This window comes from Scardinius erythrophthalmus (assembly GCF_964197995.2).
Source record: "Scardinius erythrophthalmus genome assembly, chromosome: 11".
In the NCBI taxonomy this organism is placed as follows: Eukaryota; Metazoa; Chordata; class Actinopteri; order Cypriniformes; family Leuciscidae; genus Scardinius; species Scardinius erythrophthalmus.
Window position 1 is genome coordinate 826,796 of NC_138231.1, and position 20,558 is coordinate 847,353.

A 20,558-nucleotide genomic window follows, 5' to 3' on the forward strand; every position below is an offset into this window, starting at 1 on the left:
TAGGGCGTTGCTATGTGTTTCCTAATCTGTTTTTGGAGGGTTGCTAGGGCGTTGCTTTGCGTTTCCTAATATGTTTTGGGTGGTTGCTAGGGTGTTGCTATGTGTTTCCTAATCTGTTTTTGGAGGGTTGCTAGGGCGTTGCTATGTGTTTCCTAATCTGTTTTTGGAGGGTTGCTAGGGCGTTGCTATGTGTTTCCTAATCTGTTTTTGGAGGGTTGCTAGGGCGCTGCTTTGCGTTTCCTAATATGTTTTGGGTGGTTGCTAGGGTGTTGCTATGTGTGTTTCCTAATCTGTTTTTGTAGGGTTGCTAGGGCGTTGCTGTGCGTTTCCTAATCTGTTTTTGGAGGGTTGCTAGGGCTCTGCTTTGCATTTCCTAATATTTTTTGTGTGGTTGCTAGGGTGTTGCTATGTGTTTCCTCAAACTGATGTATTATTTTTTATGCATCATACAGTTTAAATCTCAGAACATATTTCCAGTATTAAAATGTGACATTTATGTATGACTGTGTGAAAACGTCCTGACTTTAACTCAATAATAGTTTTAGCTCGTGTGATGGTGTTGCTGTACCCTCATGTGCTGGAAGTCGCTGATGCCCAGTCTGGGCAGGCTCGTGCAGGAGACGAGGATCAGCTTTCTGCCGGTGATGAAGTTCTCCGTGAAACACGCCTGAGGGACCGACACATCACACTTACTACACATCACCACTATACTTCAGCTATACACTTATTATATACTTATTATTTGTTATAAAATCTAAAGCAGAGCCAGTGAATCTTCTTGTAGAGTATCTCTGCTGACATGATGCTAACGCAGCACAGCTGAGTAATGATGAGGACACGCCCGCTCTGATGCTCATAATCAACAAACAGATCAACTTTAAAGAGGAGGAGAAGATTGTGTGTTCGTCAACTAAACACACTAGATAACAGTGTGAATGACATTATAAATAACCTCTCCTCCTCTAATCACAATATTTATAATAATATGTTGAAATAGTTGACCTTATACTGGGGGAATCCGATGGACTCGATCCAGAGCGCCACATCATGACAACTCCAGTGCAGGAACTCCATGTTGTGTTGTGTTGTGTTGTGTTGTGTTGCTATGGGACCCAGTCAACCAACCAGAGAGAGAGAGAGGGAGAGGGAGAGAGAGGGAGATGTTACTATGGCAACAGTGGGACGCTTATAGCACAGTGCACAGGTTCATCTGATATTATATTTTCTTAGACTCAACTCTCCTCATATCAGTGTTTCAGGCGTATTCATATTCAGCTGAGTGGAGAATGAACAGAAATGTTGTACAAATAAAAACATGCTTTACTGACATTCTAAAGAGAAACCCATGAATAACCCTCATGAATATCAGGGAGAAAACTCTACTACAGTATCCCATCAGGCAGTGCACTGTAGTCTCGCTGAGGAAAATTACATTCATTCATTGCTCTAGAAGAGGAAGAAGTACATCAGGATTTATGGGAAGTGTTCCCGGTTCCGGCTGACCTGATCTATGCAGCCTAACACTGAATTATAGAAGTCTATAATGTATTATGTGAATGCTAGGTCAAAGAGATGTGTCTTTAGTCTAGCTTTGAACTGACAGAGTGTGTCTGCTTCCCGGACAATGGTAGGAAGACTGTTCCAGAGTTTTGGTGCTAAATAGGAGAAGGATCTGCCGCCAGCAGTCGATTTAGATATTCTAGGTATTATCAACTGGCCGGAGTTTTGAGATCGCAATAGACGTGAAGGACTATAATGCGTTAAGAGCTCGCTCAAGCACTGCGGAGCTAAACCATTCAGTGCTTTGTACGTGATCAGCAATATATTAATATACACTCATTTTGCCAACATGAATTGCAAATATTATATAAAATATATTTCACAACAGAATCAGTGAGAAATGTATATAAGTTGAGCTTTCTGTGCTCAAACATGTTTGTTTTGATGGAAACCTTTATGTCATGTATTTTCTTATGATGGATAATCTGAAGCCTGCATCATTTCTATTCCCACTTTAAAGTGTAGAATATGTGTACATCATGGCTGTATTTATTGTACTGCAAATGTATGCTGATTTAAATCAAATAAAAATGTATTACACTAATCAGAAGCTGCTGGTTCCATGCGGATCAACATCACGTGTTTGGCTCTTATTTCTGGCCACGCCCACACGCTGCTACGTCATCACCTGCTGCTGTCAATCAAACTCCAGTTCAGCCAAAAAATAAAACACGAGCTGTTTACAATCAATAAATCATAAATCGACACATAAACGCGACATAGACGCTCAGGACTCCTGATCTGATTCATATTCAAACCTTCTACTCGTGTTTTACAGGTTTAACTAAACTATTTAAAAGTTTGGGTGTAACTTTAGCGCGTTAGCGAGCAGTTCATTAATAAACAACAAACCGCCATAAAACCTCGGATTAAAAGCGTTTGACTGCAAAAACGAGCAGAATGTGAGAGTTCAGCAGAGTTTAATGCTGATTCTGCCGCAGAAAAACACTAAACATGCGCTTCAAAACACGCAAGAAAACCCAGTGATTTCGGCTGAAGCTGCATCTGAGGTGTGTGTGTGTGTGTGTGTGTGTGTGTGATAATGTCTGAGGTTATTGTTCATGCACATGTTCAATCCTGTACTTGACTGATCGATTTATTGCTGGATTTAAAAGTGTGCTGACAGATCATCTGTGAATCTCCCTCAGGGGAAAGCCATGTTTAGAGATGTTAATCACTGTTATAATCACTGTTATAATCTGCTGAAACAGGGAGTGTGTGTGTGATATATAAACCCCATCAGAGTCTGACAGTCTGTCTTTCCTTCCTCCAGTGATGAAGATGATGATGATGATGAAGATGGTGATGAAGATGCTGCTGATGATGATGATGCTGATCCAGGTGTCTTCTTCTTCTTCTTCTTCTGCTGCTGCTGAGTTCTCAGTGAGGTTTGGGAACACTCTTCCTTCGCTCAGTCGTCCTGCTAACGCTAGTCAGATCTTCTACAGCATCATGTTTGACGCGGGCAGCACCGGCACTCGCATCCACGTCTACACCTTCATCCAGAGAGAGCCAGGTGAGACTCACACAGGTGTTTACAGGTCTTTCAAAGCAGCTTCACAGTAATAAACAGGAAAATAACAGAATCAGTGATATAGTCATGCAGACTTCATCAAATTAGAGCTGGGCAACGATTAATCGCATCCAAAATAAAAGTTTGTGTCCGCATAATATATGTGTGCATTCTGCATAGGGTTGGGTTGGGAATCGAAAATCGATTCCATTTCTGGAAACAAATACTAATTTCGATTCCTCTTATAGATTTCTTTGTGAGCATTTCAATATGACTTTAAACCATTCAAGTGTGAGAGACTGTTTTCTGTTTTCCTGCTCTATAATAACGCTAATATTCCCGCTCTATAATAACACTAATATTCCCGCTCTATAATAACACTAATATTCCCGCTCTATAATAAAACTAATATTCCCTATAATACCACTAATATTCCCCCTCTATAATAACACTAATATTCCTGCTCTATAATAACACTAATATTCCCGCTCTATAATAACACTAATATTCCTCTCTATAATAACACTAATATTCCCGCTCTATAATAACACTAATATTCCTCTCTATAATAACACTAATATTCCTCTCTATAATAACACTAATATTCCCACTCTATAATAACACTAATATTCCTCTCTATAATAACACTAATATTCCTCTCTATAATAACACTAATATTCCCACTCTATAATAACACTAATATTCCTCTCTATAATAACACTAATATTCCCGCTCTATAATAACACTAATATTCCCTATAATAACACTAATATTCCTCTCTATAATAACACTAATATTCCCACTCTATAATAACACTAATATTCCTCTCTATAATAACACTAATATTCCCGCTCTATAATAACACTAATATTCCCTATAATAACACTAATATTCCCACTCTATAATAACACTAATATTCCCACTCTATAATAACACTAATATTCCCGCTTTTTATTAACACTAATATTCCCGCTCTATAATAACACTAATATTCCCTATAATAACACTAATATTCCTCTCTATAATAACACTAATATTCCCGCTCTATAATAACACTAATATTCCCGCTCTATAATAACACTAATATTCCCGCTCTATAATAACACTAATATTCCTGTGTTCTCTAAAATAACACTAATATTCCCGCTCTATAATAACACTAATATTCCCGCTCTATAATAACACTAATATTCCTGCCGTCTCTATAATAACACTAATATTCCTGCCGTCTCTATAATAACACTAATATTCCCGCTCTATAATAACACTAATATTCCCGCTCTATAATAACACTAATATTCCCGCTCTATAACACTAATATTCCTGCCGTCTCTATATTAACACTAATATTCCTGCTCTATAATAACACTAATATTCCCGCTCTATAATAACACTAATATTCCTGCCGTCTCTATAATAACACTAATATTCCCGCTCTATAATAACACTAATATTCCCGCTCTATAATAACACTAATATTCCCGCTCTATAATAACACTAATATTCCCGCTCTATAATAACACTAATATTCCCGCTCTATAACACTAATATTCCTGCCGTCTCTATATTAACACTAATATTCCTGCTCTATAATAACACTAATATTCCCGCTCTATAATAACACTAATATTCCTGCCGTCTCTATAATAACACTAATATTCCCGCTCTATAATAACACTAATATTCCCGCTCTATAATAACACTAATATTCCTGCCGTCTCTATAATAACACTAATATTCCCGCTCTATAATAACACTAATATTCCCGCTCTATAATAACACTAATATTCCTGCCGTCTCTATAATAACACTAATATTCCCGCTCTATAATAACACTAATATTCCTGTGTTCTCTATAATAACACTAATATTCCCGCTCTATAATAACACTAATATTCCCGCTCTATAATAACACTAATATTCCTGCCGTCTCTATAATAACACTAATATTCCCGCTCTATAATAACACTAATATTCCCGCTCTATAATAACGCTAATATTCCCGCTCTATAATAACGCTAATATTCCCGCTCTATAATAACGCTAATATTCCCGCTCTATAATAACGCTAATATTCCTCTCTATAATAACACTAATATTCCCGCTCTATAATAACACTAATATTCCCGCTCTATAATAACACTAATATTCCCGCTCTATAATAACACTAATATTCCCGCTCTATAACACTAATATTCCCGCTCTATAACACTAATATTCCCGCTCTATAATAAAACTAATATTCCTGCCGTCTCTATAATAACACTAATATTCCCGCTCTATAATAACACTAATATTCCCGCTCTATAATAACACTAATATTCCCACTCTATAATAACACTAATATTCCCGCTCTATAATAACACTAATATTCCCGCTCTATAATAACACTAATATTCCCGCTCTATAACACTAATATTCCCGCTCTATAATAAAACTAATATTCCTGCCGTCTCTATAATAACACTAATATTCCCGCTCTATAATAACACTAATATTCCCGCTCTATAATAACACTAATATTCCCGCTTTTATAATAACACTAATATTCCTGCCGTCTCTATAATGACACTAATATTCCTGCTCTATAACACTAATATTCCTGCTCTATAATAACACTAATATTCCTGCTCTATAATAACACTAATATTCCCGCTCTATAACACTAATATTCCCGCTCTATAATAACACTAATATTCCCGCTCTATAACACTAATATTCCCGCTCTATAATAACACTAATATTCCCGCTCTACAATAACACTAATATTCCCGCTCTATAATAACACTAATATTCCCGCTCTACAATAACACTAATATTCCCGCTCTACAATAACACTAATATTCCCGCTCTACAATAACACTAATATTCCCGCTCTATAATAACACTAATATTCCTGCTCTATAATAACACTAATATTCCCGCTCTATAATAACACTAATATTCCTCTCTATAATAACACTAATATTCCCACTCTATAATAACACTAATATTCCTCTCTATAATAACACTAATATTCCCGCTCTATAATAACACTAATATTCCCTATAATAACACTAATATTCCCACTCTATAATAACACTAATATTCCCACTCTATAATAACACTAATATTCCCGCTTTTTATTAACACTAATATTCCCGCTCTATAATAACACTAATATTCCCTATAATAACACTAATATTCCCGCTCTATAATAACACTAATATTCCCGCTCTATAATAACACTAATATTCCTCTCTATAATAACACTAATATTCCCGCTCTATAATAACACTAATATTCCCGCTCTATAATAACACTAATATTCCCGCTCTATAATAACACTAATTTTCCCGCTCTATAATAACACTAATATTCCCGCTCTATAATAACACTAATTTTCCCGCTCTATAATAACACTAATATTCCCGCTCTATAATAACACTAATATTCCCGCTCTATAATAACACTAATATTCCTGTGTTCTCTATAATAACACTAATATTCCCGCTCTATAATAACACTAATATTCCCGCTCTATAATAACACTAATATTCCCGCTCTATAATAACACTAATATTCCTGCCGTCTCTATAATAACACTAATATTCCAACTCTATAATAACACTAATATTCCTGCTCTATAATAACACTAATATTCCCGCTCTATAATAACACTAATATTCCCTATAATAACACTAATTTTCCCGCTCTATAATAACACTAATATTCCCGCTCTATAATAACACTAATATTCCCGCTCTATAATAACACTAATATTCCCGCTCTATAATAACACTAATATTCCCGCTCTATAATAACACTAATATTCCTGCCGTCTCTATAATAACACTAATATTCCAACTCTATAATAACACTAATATTCCTGCTCTATAATAACACTAATATTCCCGCTCTATAATAACACTAATATTCCCTATAATAACACTAATTTTCCCGCTCTATAATAACACTAATATTCCCGCTCTATAATAACACTAATATTCCCGCTCTATAATAACACTAATATTCCCGCTCTATAACACTAATATTCCTGCCGTCTCTATAATAACACTAATATTCCCGCTCTATAATAACACTAATATTCCCGCTCTATAATAACACTAATATTCCTGCCGTCTCTATAATAACACTAATATTCCCGCTCTATAACACTAATATTCCTGCTCTATAATAACACTAATATTCCTGCCGTCTCTATAATAACACTAATATTCCCGCTCTATAATAACACTAATATTCCCGCTCTATAATAACACTAATATTCCTGCCGTCTCTATAATAACACTAATATTCCCGCTCTATAATAACACTAATATTCCCGCTCTATAATAACACTAATATTCCTGCCGGCTCTATAATAACACTAATATTCCCGCTCTATAATAACACTAATATTCCTGTGTTCTCTATAATAACACTAATATTCCCGCTCTATAATAACACTAATATTCCTGCCGTCTCTATAATAACACTAATATTCCTGCTCTATAATAACACTAATATTCCCGCTCTACAATAACACTAATATTCCCGCTCTATAATAACGCTAATATTCCCGCTCTATAATAACGCTAATATTCCTCTCTATAATAACGCTAATATTCCCGCTCTACTCTATAATAACACTAATATTCCTGCTCTATAATAACGCTAATATTCCCACTCTATAATAACACTAATATTCCCGCTCTATAATAACACTAATATTCCCGCTCTATAATAACACTAATATTCCCGCTCTATAATAACACTAATATTCCCGCTCTATAACACTAATATTCCCGCTCTATAATAACACTAATATTCCCGCTCTACAATAACACTAATATTCCCGCTCTACAATAACACTAATATTCCCGCTCTACAATAACACTAATATTCCCGCTCTACAATAACACTAATATTCCTGCTCTATAATAACACTAATATTCCCACTCTATAATAACACTAATCAAACAACAGAAGACTAAGAGAAAATTCACTCGTTCTTCACTTTTGCAACTATATTTGTATTGTATATTTTATTGATAAAGTGCAGTTATTTTATATTTGATTAGTTTCTGCACCTGATAATCTTAAAACACTGTATCTTTGTTCAGTTGTATTTATTTGTTGCGATTGCTGATTTTTTATTTGTTCTTTTTTAATTACTGAGTGTTTATTGTCTTTAATATAAATATACTAAAAATATACATGCATGTGTGTGTATTTATATACACAAAATAATTATAGGCAGTACACATTTGTTACATTTGTTATTATGTAAATGCAAACTTTTATTTTGGATGTGATTAATCGTTGCACAGCTCCACATCAAATATGAGACGCGTTCAGATTCTGCACTCGTTTAGGGTTTGAAACTTCTGATTCTGATCATCACATGCATTAAAGGGAGATTTATAGTTATTAAATGAGTTTTGACTGTTTTCTGTTCGCAGAACTTCAGAAATAAACCTGATTTATTTGCGACTAACTAAGACAGTCATATTTCTCCAAAAATCTGAGTGTTTTAATATAATATCAGGTAAAGAAAATTAATATTTATTAGGCACATTAAGATTTTTGCATTGTACTAATTAAGAACTTTTCCCCTTCTACATCTCATTACTGTAATTCAGAATAATCTGTGAAAATGTATGATTATTTGTGATTTTTATATTAAATTGTAAAATACTTTTATTGTAATGCAAATGTATGCAGATTTAAAATACAAAAAAACAATTACACTAATTGGAATCCAATGAAAAATACCATGATTTTTTCTTAAATAAAATTAAACTTTTTAGGTGCATTAAGATTTTTGCATTGCGATAATTATACAAATTTTCTCTCTAGATCTCATTACTGTAATGCAAAATAATCAGATTCATTTTTCAGATTTATTTGCTATCTAAATTGTAAAATATTTATACATTGCATTTTTATTTATTACAATGCAAATTTATGCTGATTTAAATAAAAAATACACTAATTAGAATGCAATGAAAAATTATATATTTTTCATAAATAATAAATGTTTAGGTGCGTTAGATTTTTGCATTGTGATAATTATAAAGCACATTTTCTATTTAATGCATTGTAATGTTAAATGTATAATTATTTGTAATTTAAATAGTAAAATATTGATTCTATTTGTGTGCTGCTATATCTGTGCTGATTTAAAAAAATGACTAATTAGAATCCAATAAAAAATAAAATAAAAGGTGCGTTCGATTTTTGCATTGTGATAATTAAGCACATTTTCTATTTCTGTATCTCTTTACTGTAATGCAAAATAATCGGATTCTAATGACTTAAACATGAGAAATATTTGTTTTGTAAAGTAAAGTATGTGTTGTTCATGTCTGAACTAATAGCACTGTGAATCTGTGTGTTCTGGACTCAGAGGGATTGCCCGTGTTGGATAACGAGATGTTCCAGGCGATGAAGCCCGGTCTGTCTGCGTACGCCGACGTTCCTGAGATTGTGAGTGTTGCAAACTGCTCCGAGACACGAGGGTAGAGGATCCAAATGCAGTTTATTAAAAGGGTTATCCAGAATCGTAATCCAACACAAGCAGAGGGTCAAGCACAGGAAGGCAGTCCAAACAAACAAACAAAACAAAACAGGCAGGGGTCAGAGGCACAAGAGTAATCCACGGGACAGGCAAGAAATCCAAAAAACCAAGAGACATGAAAACGCTCAGAAGTGCAGTGCAACAACATGCAAAACTTCGCAGTGAGTGAAGGGGTGAACCAGGCTATATGGGGTGAACTAAACAAGAAGATGAGACACAGGTGAATGTGGTAATGAGTGCTGTTGAGTCCAGGCAGAGAATGATGGGAGATGTAGTCTGTGAGAGAACATGAGAGTCTGGTGTGGAGTGCCCTCTGGTGGCTCTCAAGGGCGCTCCAGCTGGCGACCGTTACAGTGAGTCACTGTTGGCTAATATTGTTTGCGGCTGTCATCGTGTGTTTGAGGAGCAGTGTTGGGGAAAGTTACATTTAAAAGTAATGCATTACAATAATGCGTTACTCCCCCAAAAAAGGAACTAATTGTGTCTTTATGAAAAGTAATGCGTTACATTACTTTTGCGTTACTTGTTCTCACCTGGGCTGAGCTTGCTTGTTTTTTAATAACAACAAAAAAAGTTTTATGTTGGGCAAATGTTAAGGCCCTTTTACACCAAAAGTGTAGAGTACAGTAGAGTAGAGTACAGTTGAGGTAGAGTAGAGTACAGTAGAGGTGGAGTACAGTAGAGTAGAGTACAGTAGAGGTAGAGTACAGTAGAGGTAGAGTACAGAAGAGGTAGAGTTCAGTAGAGGTAGTGTACAGTAGAGCACAGTAGAGGTAGAGTACAGTAGAGGTAGAGTACAGCAGAGTACAGTAGAGTACAGTAGAGGTAGTGCACAGTAGAGCACAGTAGAGGTAGAGTACAGTAGAGGTAGAGTACAGTAGAGTACAGTAGAGGTAGAGTACAGTAGAGGTAGAGTACAGCAGAGGTAGTGTACAGTAGAGCACAGTAGAGGTAGAGTACAGTAGAGTACAGTAGAGGTAGAGTACAGTAGAGAACAGTAGAGGTAGAGAACAGTAGAGGTAGAGTACAGTAGAGTACAGTAGAGGTAGAGTACAGTAGAGGTAGAGTACAGTAGAGGTAGAGTACAGTAGAGCACAGTAGAGGTAGAGTACAGCAGAGGTAGAGTACAGCAGAGGTAGAGTACAGTAGAGGTAGAGTACAGCAGAGGTAGAGTACAGCAGAGGTAGAGTACAGCAGAGGTAGAGTACAGCAGAGGTAGAGTACAGCAGAGGTAGAGTACAGCAGAGGTAGAGTACAGTAGAGGTAGAGTACAGTAGAGCACAGTAGAGGTAGAGTACAGCAGAGGTAGAGTACAGCAGAGGTAGAGTACAGCAGAGGTAGAGAACAGTAGAGGTAGAGTACAGTAGAGTACAGTAGAGGTAGAGTACAGTAGAGGTAGAGTACAGTAGAGGTAGAGTACAGTAGAGCACAGTAGAGGTAGAGTACAGCAGAGGTAGAGTACAGCAGAGGTAGAGTACAGCAGAGGTAGAGTACAGTAGAGGTAGAGTACAGCAGAGGTAGAGTACAGCAGAGGTAGAGTACAGTAGAGGTAGAGTACAGTAGAGGTAGAGTACAGCAGAGGTAGAGTACAGTAGAGTGCAGTAGAGGTAGAGTACAGTAGAGGTAGAGTACAGCAGAGGTAGAGTACAGTAGAGTGCAGTAGAGGTAGAGTACAGTAGAGGTAGAGTACAGCAGAGGTAGAGTACAGCAGAGGTAGAGTACAGTAGAGGTAGAGTACAGCAGAGGTAGAGTACAGCAGAGGTAGAGTACAGCAGAGGTAGAGTACAGTAGAGGTAGAGTACAGTAGAGGTAGAGTACAGTAGAGGTAGAGTACAGTAGAGGTAGAGTACAGTAGAGTGCAGTAGAGGTAGAGTACAGTAGAGGTAGAGTACAGCAGAGGTAGAGTACAGTAGAGTGCAGTAGAGGTAGAGTACAGTAGAGGTAGAGTACAGTAGAGTACAGTAGAGGTAGTGCACAGTAGAGCACAGTAGAGGTAGAGTACAGTAGAGTACAGTAGAGGTAGAGTACAGTAGAGGTAGAGTACAGTAGAGGTAGAGTACAGCAGAGGTAGAGTACAGTAGAGCACAGTAGAGGTAGTGTACAGTAGAGCACAGTAGAGGTAGAGTACAGTTGAGTACAGTAGAGGTAGAGTACAGTAGAGTACAGTAGAGGTAGAGTACAGTAGAGTACAGTAGAGGTAGTGTACAGTAGAGCACAGTAGAGGTAGAGTACAGCAGAGGTAGAGTACAGTTGAGTACAGCAGAGGTAGAGTACAGTAGAGCACAGTAGAGGTAGTGTACAGTAGAGCACAGTAGAGGTTGAGTACAGTAGAGGTAGAGTACAGTAGAGTACAGTAGAGGTAGTGTACAGTAGAGCACAGTAGAGGTAGAGTACAGCAGAGGTAGAGTACAGTAGAGCACAGTAGAGGTAGTGTACAGTAGAGCACAGTAGAGGTAGAGTACAGTAGAGGTAGAATACAGCAGAGGTAGAGTACAGTAGAGGTAGAGTACAGTAGAGTACAGTAGAGGTAGAGTACAGTAGAGTACAGCAGAGGTAGAGTACAGTAGAGGTAGAGTACAGTAGAGGTAGAGTACAGTAGAGTACAGTAGAGGTAGAATACAGCAGAGGTAGAGTACAGTAGAGTACAGTAGAGGTAGAATACAGCAGAGGTAGAGTACAGTAGAGTACAGTAGAGGTAGAATACAGCAGAGGTAGAGTACAGTAGAGTACAGTAGAGGTAGAATACAGCAGAGGTAGAGTACAGTAGAGCGCAGTAGAGGTAGAGTACAGCAGAGGTAGAGTACAGTAGAGTACAGTAGAGGTAGAGTACAGTAGAGGTAGAGTACAGCAGAGGTAGAGTACAGCAGAGGTAGAGTACAGTAGAGCACAGTAGAGGTAGTGTACAGTAGAGGTAGAGTACAGCAGAGGTAGTGCACAGTAGAGCACAGTAGAGGTAGAGTACAGTAGAGTACATCAGAGGTAGAGTACAGTTGAGTACAGTAGAGGTAGAGTACAGTAGAGTACAGTAGAGGTAGAGTACAGCAGAGGTAGTGTACAGTAGAGCACAGTAGAGGTAGAGTACAGTAGAGTACATCAGAGGTAGAGCACAGTAGAGGTAGAGTACAGTAGAGTACAGTAGAGGTAGAGTACAGCAGAGGTAGTGTGCAGTTGAGCACAGTAGAGGTAGAGTACAGCAGAGGTAGTGTACAGTAGAGCACAGTAGAGGTAGAGTACAGTAGAGTACATCAGAGGTAGAGTACAGTAGAGCACAGTAGAGGTAGAGTACAGTAGAGTACAGTAGAGGTAGAGTGCAGTAGAGGTAGTGTACAGTAGAGGTAGAGTACAGTAGAGGTAGAGTACAGTAGAGGTAGAGTACAGCAGAGGTAGTGTACAGTAGAGGTAGAGTACAGTAGAGGTAGAGTACAGTAGAGGTAGAGTACAGCAGAGGTAGTGTACAGTAGAGCACAGTAGAGGTAGAGTACAGTAGAGGCAGAGTACAGTAGAGGTAGAGTACAGCAGAGGTAGTGTACAGTAGAGGTAGAGTACAGTAGAGGTAGAGTACAGTAGAGGTAGAGTAAAGCAGAGGTAGAGTACAGTAGAGGTAGAGTACAGTAGAGGTAGAGTACAGCAGAGGTAGTGTACAGTAGAGGTAGAGTACAGTAGAGGTAGAGTACAGCAGAGGTAGAGTACAGTAGAGGTAGAGTACAGTAGAGTACACCAGAGGTAGTGTACAGTAGAGCACAGTAGAGTACAGTAGAGGTAGAGTACAGCAGAGGTAGTGTACAGTAGAGCACAGTAGAGGTAGAGTACAGTAGAGTACAGTAGAGGTAGAGTACAGTAGAGGTAGAGTACAGTAGAGTACAGTAGAGGTAGAGTACAGCAGAGGTAGAGTACAGTAGAGTACAGTAGAGGTAGAATACAGCAGAGGTAGAGTACAGTAGAGCGCAGTAGAGGTAGAGTACAGCAGAGGTAGAGTACAGTAGAGTACAGTAGAGGTAGAGTACAGTAGAGTACAGTAGAGGTAGAGTACAGTAGAATACAGCAGAGGTAGAGTACAGTAGAGCGCAGTAGAGGTAGAGTACAGCAGAGGTAGAGTACAGTAGAGTACAGTAGAGGTAGAGTACAGTAGAGTACAGTAGAGGTAGAGTACAGTAGAGTACAGCAGAGGTAGAGTACAATAGAGGTAGAATACAGCAGAGGTAGAGTACAGTAGAGTACAGTAGAGGTAGAGTACAGTAGAGTACAGCAGAGGTAGAGTACAGTAGAGGTAGAGTACAGCAGAGGTAGAGTACAGTAGAGTACAGTAGAGGTAGAATACAGCAGAGGTAGAGTACAGTAGAGCGCAGTAGAGGTAGAGTACAGCAGAGGTAGAGTACAGTAGAGTACAGTAAAGGTAGAGTACAGTAGAGGTAGAGTACATTAGATGTAGTGTACAGTAGAGTACAGTAGAGGTAGAGTACAGTAGAGGTAGAGTACAGCAGTGATAGAGTACAGTAGAGGTAGAGCACAGCACAGGTAGAGTACAGTAGAGGTAGAGTACAGTAGAGTACAGTAGAGGTAGAGTACATTAGATGTAGTGTACAGTAGAGTACAGCAGAGGTAGAGTACAGTAGAGGTAGAGTACAGCAGTGGTAGAGTACAGTAGAGGTAGAGTACAGCAGAGGTAGAGCACAGCACAGGTAGAGTACAGTAGAGGTAGAGTACAGTAGAGTACAGCAGAGGTAGAGTACAGTTGAGTACAGTAGAGGTAGAGTACAGCAGAGGTAGAGTACAGCAGAGTACAGTAGAGTACGGTAGAGTACATTCGAGGCAGTGTACAGTAGAGTACAGTAGAGGTAGAGTACAGTAGAGTAGAGTATAGCAGAGGTAGAGTACAGTAGAGTACAGTTGAGTACAGTAGAGTACAGTTGAGTACAGTAGAGTACAGCAGATGTAGAGTACAGTAGAGGTTGAGTACAGCAGAGGTAGAGTACAGCAGAGTACAGTAGAGTACGGTTGAGTACATTCGAGGCAGTGTACAGTAGAGTGCAGTAGAGGTAGAGTACAGTAGAGTAGAGTACAGCAGAGGTAGAGTACAGTTGAGTACAGTAGAGTACAGTTGAGTACAGTAGAGTACAGCAGATGTAGAGTACAGTAGAGGTTGAGTACAGCAGAGGTAGAGTACAGCAGAGTACAGTAGAGTACGGTAGAGTACATTCGAGGCAGTGTACAGTAGAGTACAGTAGAGGTAGAGTACAGTAGAGTAGAGTACAGCAGAGATAGAGTACAGTAGAGTACAGTAAAGTAGAGTACAGTAGAGGTAGATTACAGTAGAGGTAGAGTACAGCAGAGTACAGTAGAGGCAGAGTACAGTAGAGGTAGAGTACAGTAGAGTACAGGAGAGGTAGAGTACAGTAGAGTACAGCAGAGTACAGTAGAGTACGGTAGAGTACATTCGAGGCAGTGTACAGTAGAGTACAGTAGAGGTAGAGTACAGTAGAGTAGAGTACAGCAGAGGTAGAGTGTAGTAGAGTACAGTAAAGTAGAGTACAGTAGAGGTAGATTACAGTAGAGGTAGAGTACAGCAGAGTACAGTAGAGGCAGAGTACAGTAGAGGTAGAGTACAGTAGAGTACAGGAGAGGTAGAGTACAGTAGAGTACAGTAGAGGTAGAGTACAGTAGAGTGTAGTAGAGTACAGTAGAGTACAGGAGAGGTAGAGTAGAGGTAGAGTACAGTAGAGTGTAGTAGAGTACAGTAGAGTACAGTAGAGTGTAGTAGAGTACAGTACAGTAGAGTACAGCAGAGTACGGTAGAGTACAGTAGAGGCAGAGTACAGTAGAGGTAGAGTACAGTAGAGTACAGTAGAGTACAGTACAGTAGAGGGCGCCGCTCAAACAAACCTTTCAGCTGCTGTTATTCTGGATCAAAGAACAATAGGAGACAGGAGAAGGAAGTTCAACACTCTTATTTCTAAATCTTATCTAAAGTCATTTTTGCTTATTAGTATGGTTGAATTAGATCATTGAATGTCATCAGCAAAGACATTGGTTAATAAAGTGAGATTAAAGATTAAATACAAGTATATTTGTGTAATTAAATATAGTTAATTATAAAAAGTTTTGCCTAAAATTCTGTGATTGCATTTTACTGTTTTTATACATTTTGAGGAATACTGAATGTGTTCGTGCAAGTGAGACGAGTAAATGCATGCTCACATTTAGTCTAGAACTACAATATCCATCATGTTTACACACACACACACACACACACACACACACACACACACACACACACACACACACACACACACACACACACACACACACACACACCTCCTCACTTTATTACTCTCAACATGGTGACAGGAGAGCTGTCAGTCAATAAATGTGAAAAAGTAACTAGTGTTACTTGCTTGTAAATGTAATCTGATTGTGTAACTGGAGTTCCCGAACCATGATGAGTGCGGCGCTTGTCCTCAGGCGGGACTGACGGTCGCGCAGCTCCTGCGAGTGGCCAAGAGGACGGTTCCTGCGCTGGAGTGGAAGAGGACGCCGGTGATGTTCAGAGCCACAGCTGGACTGAGACTGATGCCGGCCCGGAAGGCCCACGCGCTCCTGGAGCAGGTACACAACACACACACACACACACACACACACACACACACACACACACACACACACAACACACAACACACACACACACACACACAACACACACACAACACACACACACACACACACACACACGACACACACAACACACACACAACACACACAGGACACACACACACACACACACACACACACACACACACAGAACACAGAACACACAGAGTGTGTTATGTTTTTTGTAAGTTTTTTATTAAGCACATTTTCTGTTTAATGCCAAAATAATGTTTCATGTATAATTATTTGTAATTTAAATAGTAAAATATTGGTTCTATTAAAAACACTCGTCTGTCCTGTGTGTTTGTCTCCAGGTCCAAGCCGTTTTCGACGAGTCTCCGTTTTACGTTCCTGCCGACAGTGTCAGTATCATGAACGGGACGAATGAAGGTGTGTCCTCAAACAACAACATGCACAACTTTAGAAATATCCCAGACTGCAACATAGTGTCAGCCTCATCTGGGCCTCATCCGGGCCACATCCGGGCCTCATCCGGGCCACATCCGGGCCTCATCCGGGCCACATCCGGGCCACATCCGGGCCTCATCCAGGAACATTAATAGAACGTTCATTCAAAGTTATCTGGTCTTTAATAATGTTCACAAAACGTTAGCACAAATTAAAAAAAATTACACTTATTAGAATCCAATGAAAAATAATATATTTTTTTATAAATAATAAATTTTACAGGAGCATTTAGTTTTTTGCATTGGGATAATTAATTATGCACATTTTCTCTGTCCATCTCATTACTATAATTCAAATATAGTCAAATTTATACATTTGCATTTACTGTATTGTAAATTTATGCTGATATAACATTTTTTAATTAGAATCAATGAATTTTTTTTCATTAAAAAATGACTTTTTTTAGGTGCATTAGATTTTTGCATTGTGATAATTGTTAGTCACATTTTCTATTTAATGCAACAATGATGTTTAATGTATAATTATTTGGTTAGGGTTAGGGTTGACATTAGTGTGATGTAATCCATCAATCAGTGTTTCAGCCGTCAAGAGAACAATGATGTCACGTAATGTCACGTTTACCCCAGAAAAGCCTTTCAGTGAACAAACTCTACAGAAGAACAACTCTAGAGAGGAGCTTCTGACACACATGCACTAGATTACATGTTCATTATATTTACTAGATCTGTTTTGATGTATGTTTTAATTTTATGACATACACCATTTAAAAATATATAATTATGTATTTATAAAGTTAGTTTTATAACTTCCTTGAGTGTAATTTAAGTGAAGAAACAATACAAGAAATGCAGTAGAGAATAAATGAGTGAGTTGTGTTTATAAAGAAGAGTTTGTGTTGTTCTCAGGGATTCTGGCCTGGATCACCGTCAACTTCCTGACCGGTGAGTCTGAATAGAAGCTTATGAGTCTCATGTCAACACTAAATGCTGTTTTACTTCAGTGAACAATTGTTTTTTATTACCGTAACTGTCATTTTACATCTAGGCACGATCAAGTCTACATGGTCATTCACTGAAAGTCAAACTCTGTTTTTGATAACAGACATTTTTATTCTGAGATATATTTAAGCAGAGTATCACCTGAATGTGTCTTAACCAGAACCTTTCTTTTGTCGCACTTTTTTTTTAATGTATTCGAGCAGTTTTGTAACAAATCCGGGTCAATTTGACCCTGTAGGAATGAATGGAATGTGAGGAATGCTTCAGTTCACATAGAAAAACCTAATAATGCTCAGAATTCAAACTAAAAATGTTAAAATTTTGGCAAAAAATGATTTTATAATGTCTACATGTGTATCTGAATGCACACTGAAGCGAACTGACTTTAGGACCCAGAGGAACAGCTCGTTCACTCCATATAGAGATATAAGGCCATCTAGAGTCATGAAATATCATGATATATTATTATTTTTCCACAAGAGGTCAAAGACACACAATGTAAGATATCTAGAGCTGGATAAAAGGGTTATGCATGAAATTGTGTTATTTTGAATTTAAGTTGAAAGAATGTGCTTACATTACTATTTATTTATTATTTATTGATCAAATCTAGTTATTTAAAGTTAAATATAAGAAAAAATAACAAAAAATCTCCCAAAAAAATTTTTTGCATTAAAAATATCAAAATGAAATAAAAATAAGTGGTCACACTTTATATTAAGTGGATTTAAGTACTAGGGCCTATTTCCTTACATCGAAAAATCAATACACTTTACTTACTTATTGTGTTGGTGTTGTATTGTAAAACCCCATCACACATGTGATTACATTGATTAATTACAGCTGTTATTACATGCAGGCATTTTTAAAATATAAGTACAATGTAGAAACATGTTTGTACACAATAAGTCCATTTTATCAAATTATTAATTTCAATGTAAGTACATAGTACTTAAAGCCACTCAATATAAAGTGGGACCAAATAAGCTTTTAGGACAAAAAATAAAATAATATTTCAGGGCTTGGGGTCATTTTAACCCGCGAGGGACAGACATGTGCGAGGGAAGGATGAGGGATCAACGTTTTATACAGCTTTTTATTAACCATGTGACTTTATAAAGTGCCTCAGTTGCGTTACAGACGAGATCTGCGTGTGTGAGTGTTTGCGCTGGTGTTTCAGACCGGCTCGAGCGCGGCGCGCAGAAGACGGTGGGAATCCTCGACCTGGGCGGCGGATCCACGCAAATCACATTCCTCCCGAGGTCAAAGGTCAGCCACTGCTCGTGTGACCCGTTAATGACCACACGTATCTTTAGAAAAGGTCACAATGTTGTTCCAAAAGAACTATAATATGGATAACACTGAATAAAAATCTTCTGGTCAGGCTAGACACTGATTAATCACTCAAACCCCTTTATCTAAACCTCAGGCTCTCACATTCGCCATGTTTGTAGTTTTTAACACTTTTTATCCGAGTTTGTAGTTCTAATCGATTAGTAGACCGTCCGGGTGTCTTTCGAACACTCATTTCATTATACTTTGATTTGGGACGCATTAAGTCTAATTTCCAAAGCGGTTTAGGACGGATAGTCTGAGGATTGAGATTCTGTGTGACCATGAACAATAACAAAGATTATTAAATGTTGTAACAAAAAAATATGTTGTTCATTGATTGTTTATGTTAGTTAATGGTAATGCAAAATGTCGACAAATGAGACTTTATTGTAAAGCGTTACCAGAAAAATATTGTAGTTTTAGACTGAACTAATATATTACAGATCATTTTGTACTGTAATAGAGAGAGATAACTGTACTATAGTAATCATCTGCAGCATCACAGTTATCAGATGTTTTACTGTATGTACTATTATAGTATTTATTGATATTTTGAGTGAGCTTTTGTTTGTGTGTTTTGGGACAAACTCTTCTGTCAGAAACTGGTTTTGATGTTTATATTTCCTCCTCCTGATTGGTTCGTCACAGAAGACTGTTGAAAGCGCGCCGACTGATTACATCACCAGATTCCACATGTTCAACTCCACGTATGAGCTCTACACACACAGGTACACACACACACACACACACACACACACACACACACACACACACACACACACACACACACACACACACACACACACACACACACACACACACACACAAACAAACACACACTCACTCACTCACTCACTCACTCACTCACTCACTCACTCACACACACACATACATACTCTCACTCACTCATTCACTCACTCACTCACTCGCTCACACACACACACACACACACACACACGTCTGGTTTACTATCTTTGTGGGGACTCTCCATAGACGTAATGGTTTTTATACTGTACACACTGTATATTCTGTCCCCTCACACTAACCCTACCCCTAAACCTACCCATCACAGAAAACTTTCTGCATTTTTACATTTCCAAAAAAACTAATTCTGTATGATTTATAAGCTTGTTTACCCATGGGGACCTCAACAAAGAGTATAGAAGTAACAAGAGGCGAAACTCCGTTGCAGTTTTGACAACAGCCACTAGGTGGTGCTTCGGTAGCGCGGCCGCCATTTTGGACTGAACCAACGATTTTACCGTTAGCACAACTACTGTACAGCATTAACAATATGTCTGGAAATAATTGGAAACAAAGAAAACAGTGTTCTGCCATCAACTGCAACAACTACCAGTGTACAACCAATCAACTAGCATTTCATAGATTCCCTAAAGATCCAGAGAGGTAAAGTAGAAAAGGTTTTATGAACTTTAAAGTGAGCTAACGTCAACGATAACAGGTGCTGTAACGTTAATGTAAGCTATCCCATAACAGCAGTAACAGTTTGCTAATG

The 20,558-nt window shown here is 38.0% G+C and overlaps 2 protein-coding genes across 3 annotated transcripts in view; one reads left to right on the forward strand and one right to left on the reverse strand.

Annotated features, from left to right (window-relative positions):
- The window catches only part of LOC308698047 (sterile alpha motif domain-containing protein 15-like), a 1,907-nt gene extending 801 nt beyond the window's left edge, over nucleotides 1–1,106 (reverse strand). The window contains exons 1-2 of the mRNA XM_081377879.1: nucleotides 1,003–1,106; nucleotides 569–667 (exon numbers count right to left, since the gene is read on the reverse strand). Of these exons, the coding sequence (XP_081234005.1) occupies nucleotides 569–667; nucleotides 1,003–1,074 (171 nt within the window). The 5' untranslated portion in view covers nucleotides 1,075–1,106. The remainder of the gene's footprint in view (nucleotides 1–568; nucleotides 668–1,002) is intronic.
- Nucleotides 1,107–2,267: 1,161 nt separating this feature from the next.
- entpd5b (ectonucleoside triphosphate diphosphohydrolase 5b) overlaps nucleotides 2,268–20,558 on the forward strand; it is a 28,299-nt gene continuing 10,008 nt past the window's right edge. Inside the window, exons 1-8 of one of the 2 annotated variants that reach the window (XM_081377877.1) lie at nucleotides 2,268–2,570; nucleotides 2,834–3,076; nucleotides 9,465–9,544; nucleotides 16,095–16,238; nucleotides 16,595–16,670; nucleotides 17,615–17,650; nucleotides 18,888–18,976; nucleotides 19,691–19,770. In XM_081377877.1, the coding sequence (XP_081234003.1) occupies nucleotides 2,836–3,076; nucleotides 9,465–9,544; nucleotides 16,095–16,238; nucleotides 16,595–16,670; nucleotides 17,615–17,650; nucleotides 18,888–18,976; nucleotides 19,691–19,770 (746 nt within the window). In that variant the 5' untranslated portion in view covers nucleotides 2,268–2,570; nucleotides 2,834–2,835. The remainder of the gene's footprint in view (nucleotides 2,571–2,833; nucleotides 3,077–9,464; nucleotides 9,545–16,094; nucleotides 16,239–16,594; nucleotides 16,671–17,614; nucleotides 17,651–18,887; nucleotides 18,977–19,690; nucleotides 19,771–20,558) is intronic. The other variant, XM_081377878.1, reaches the window with a different exon arrangement.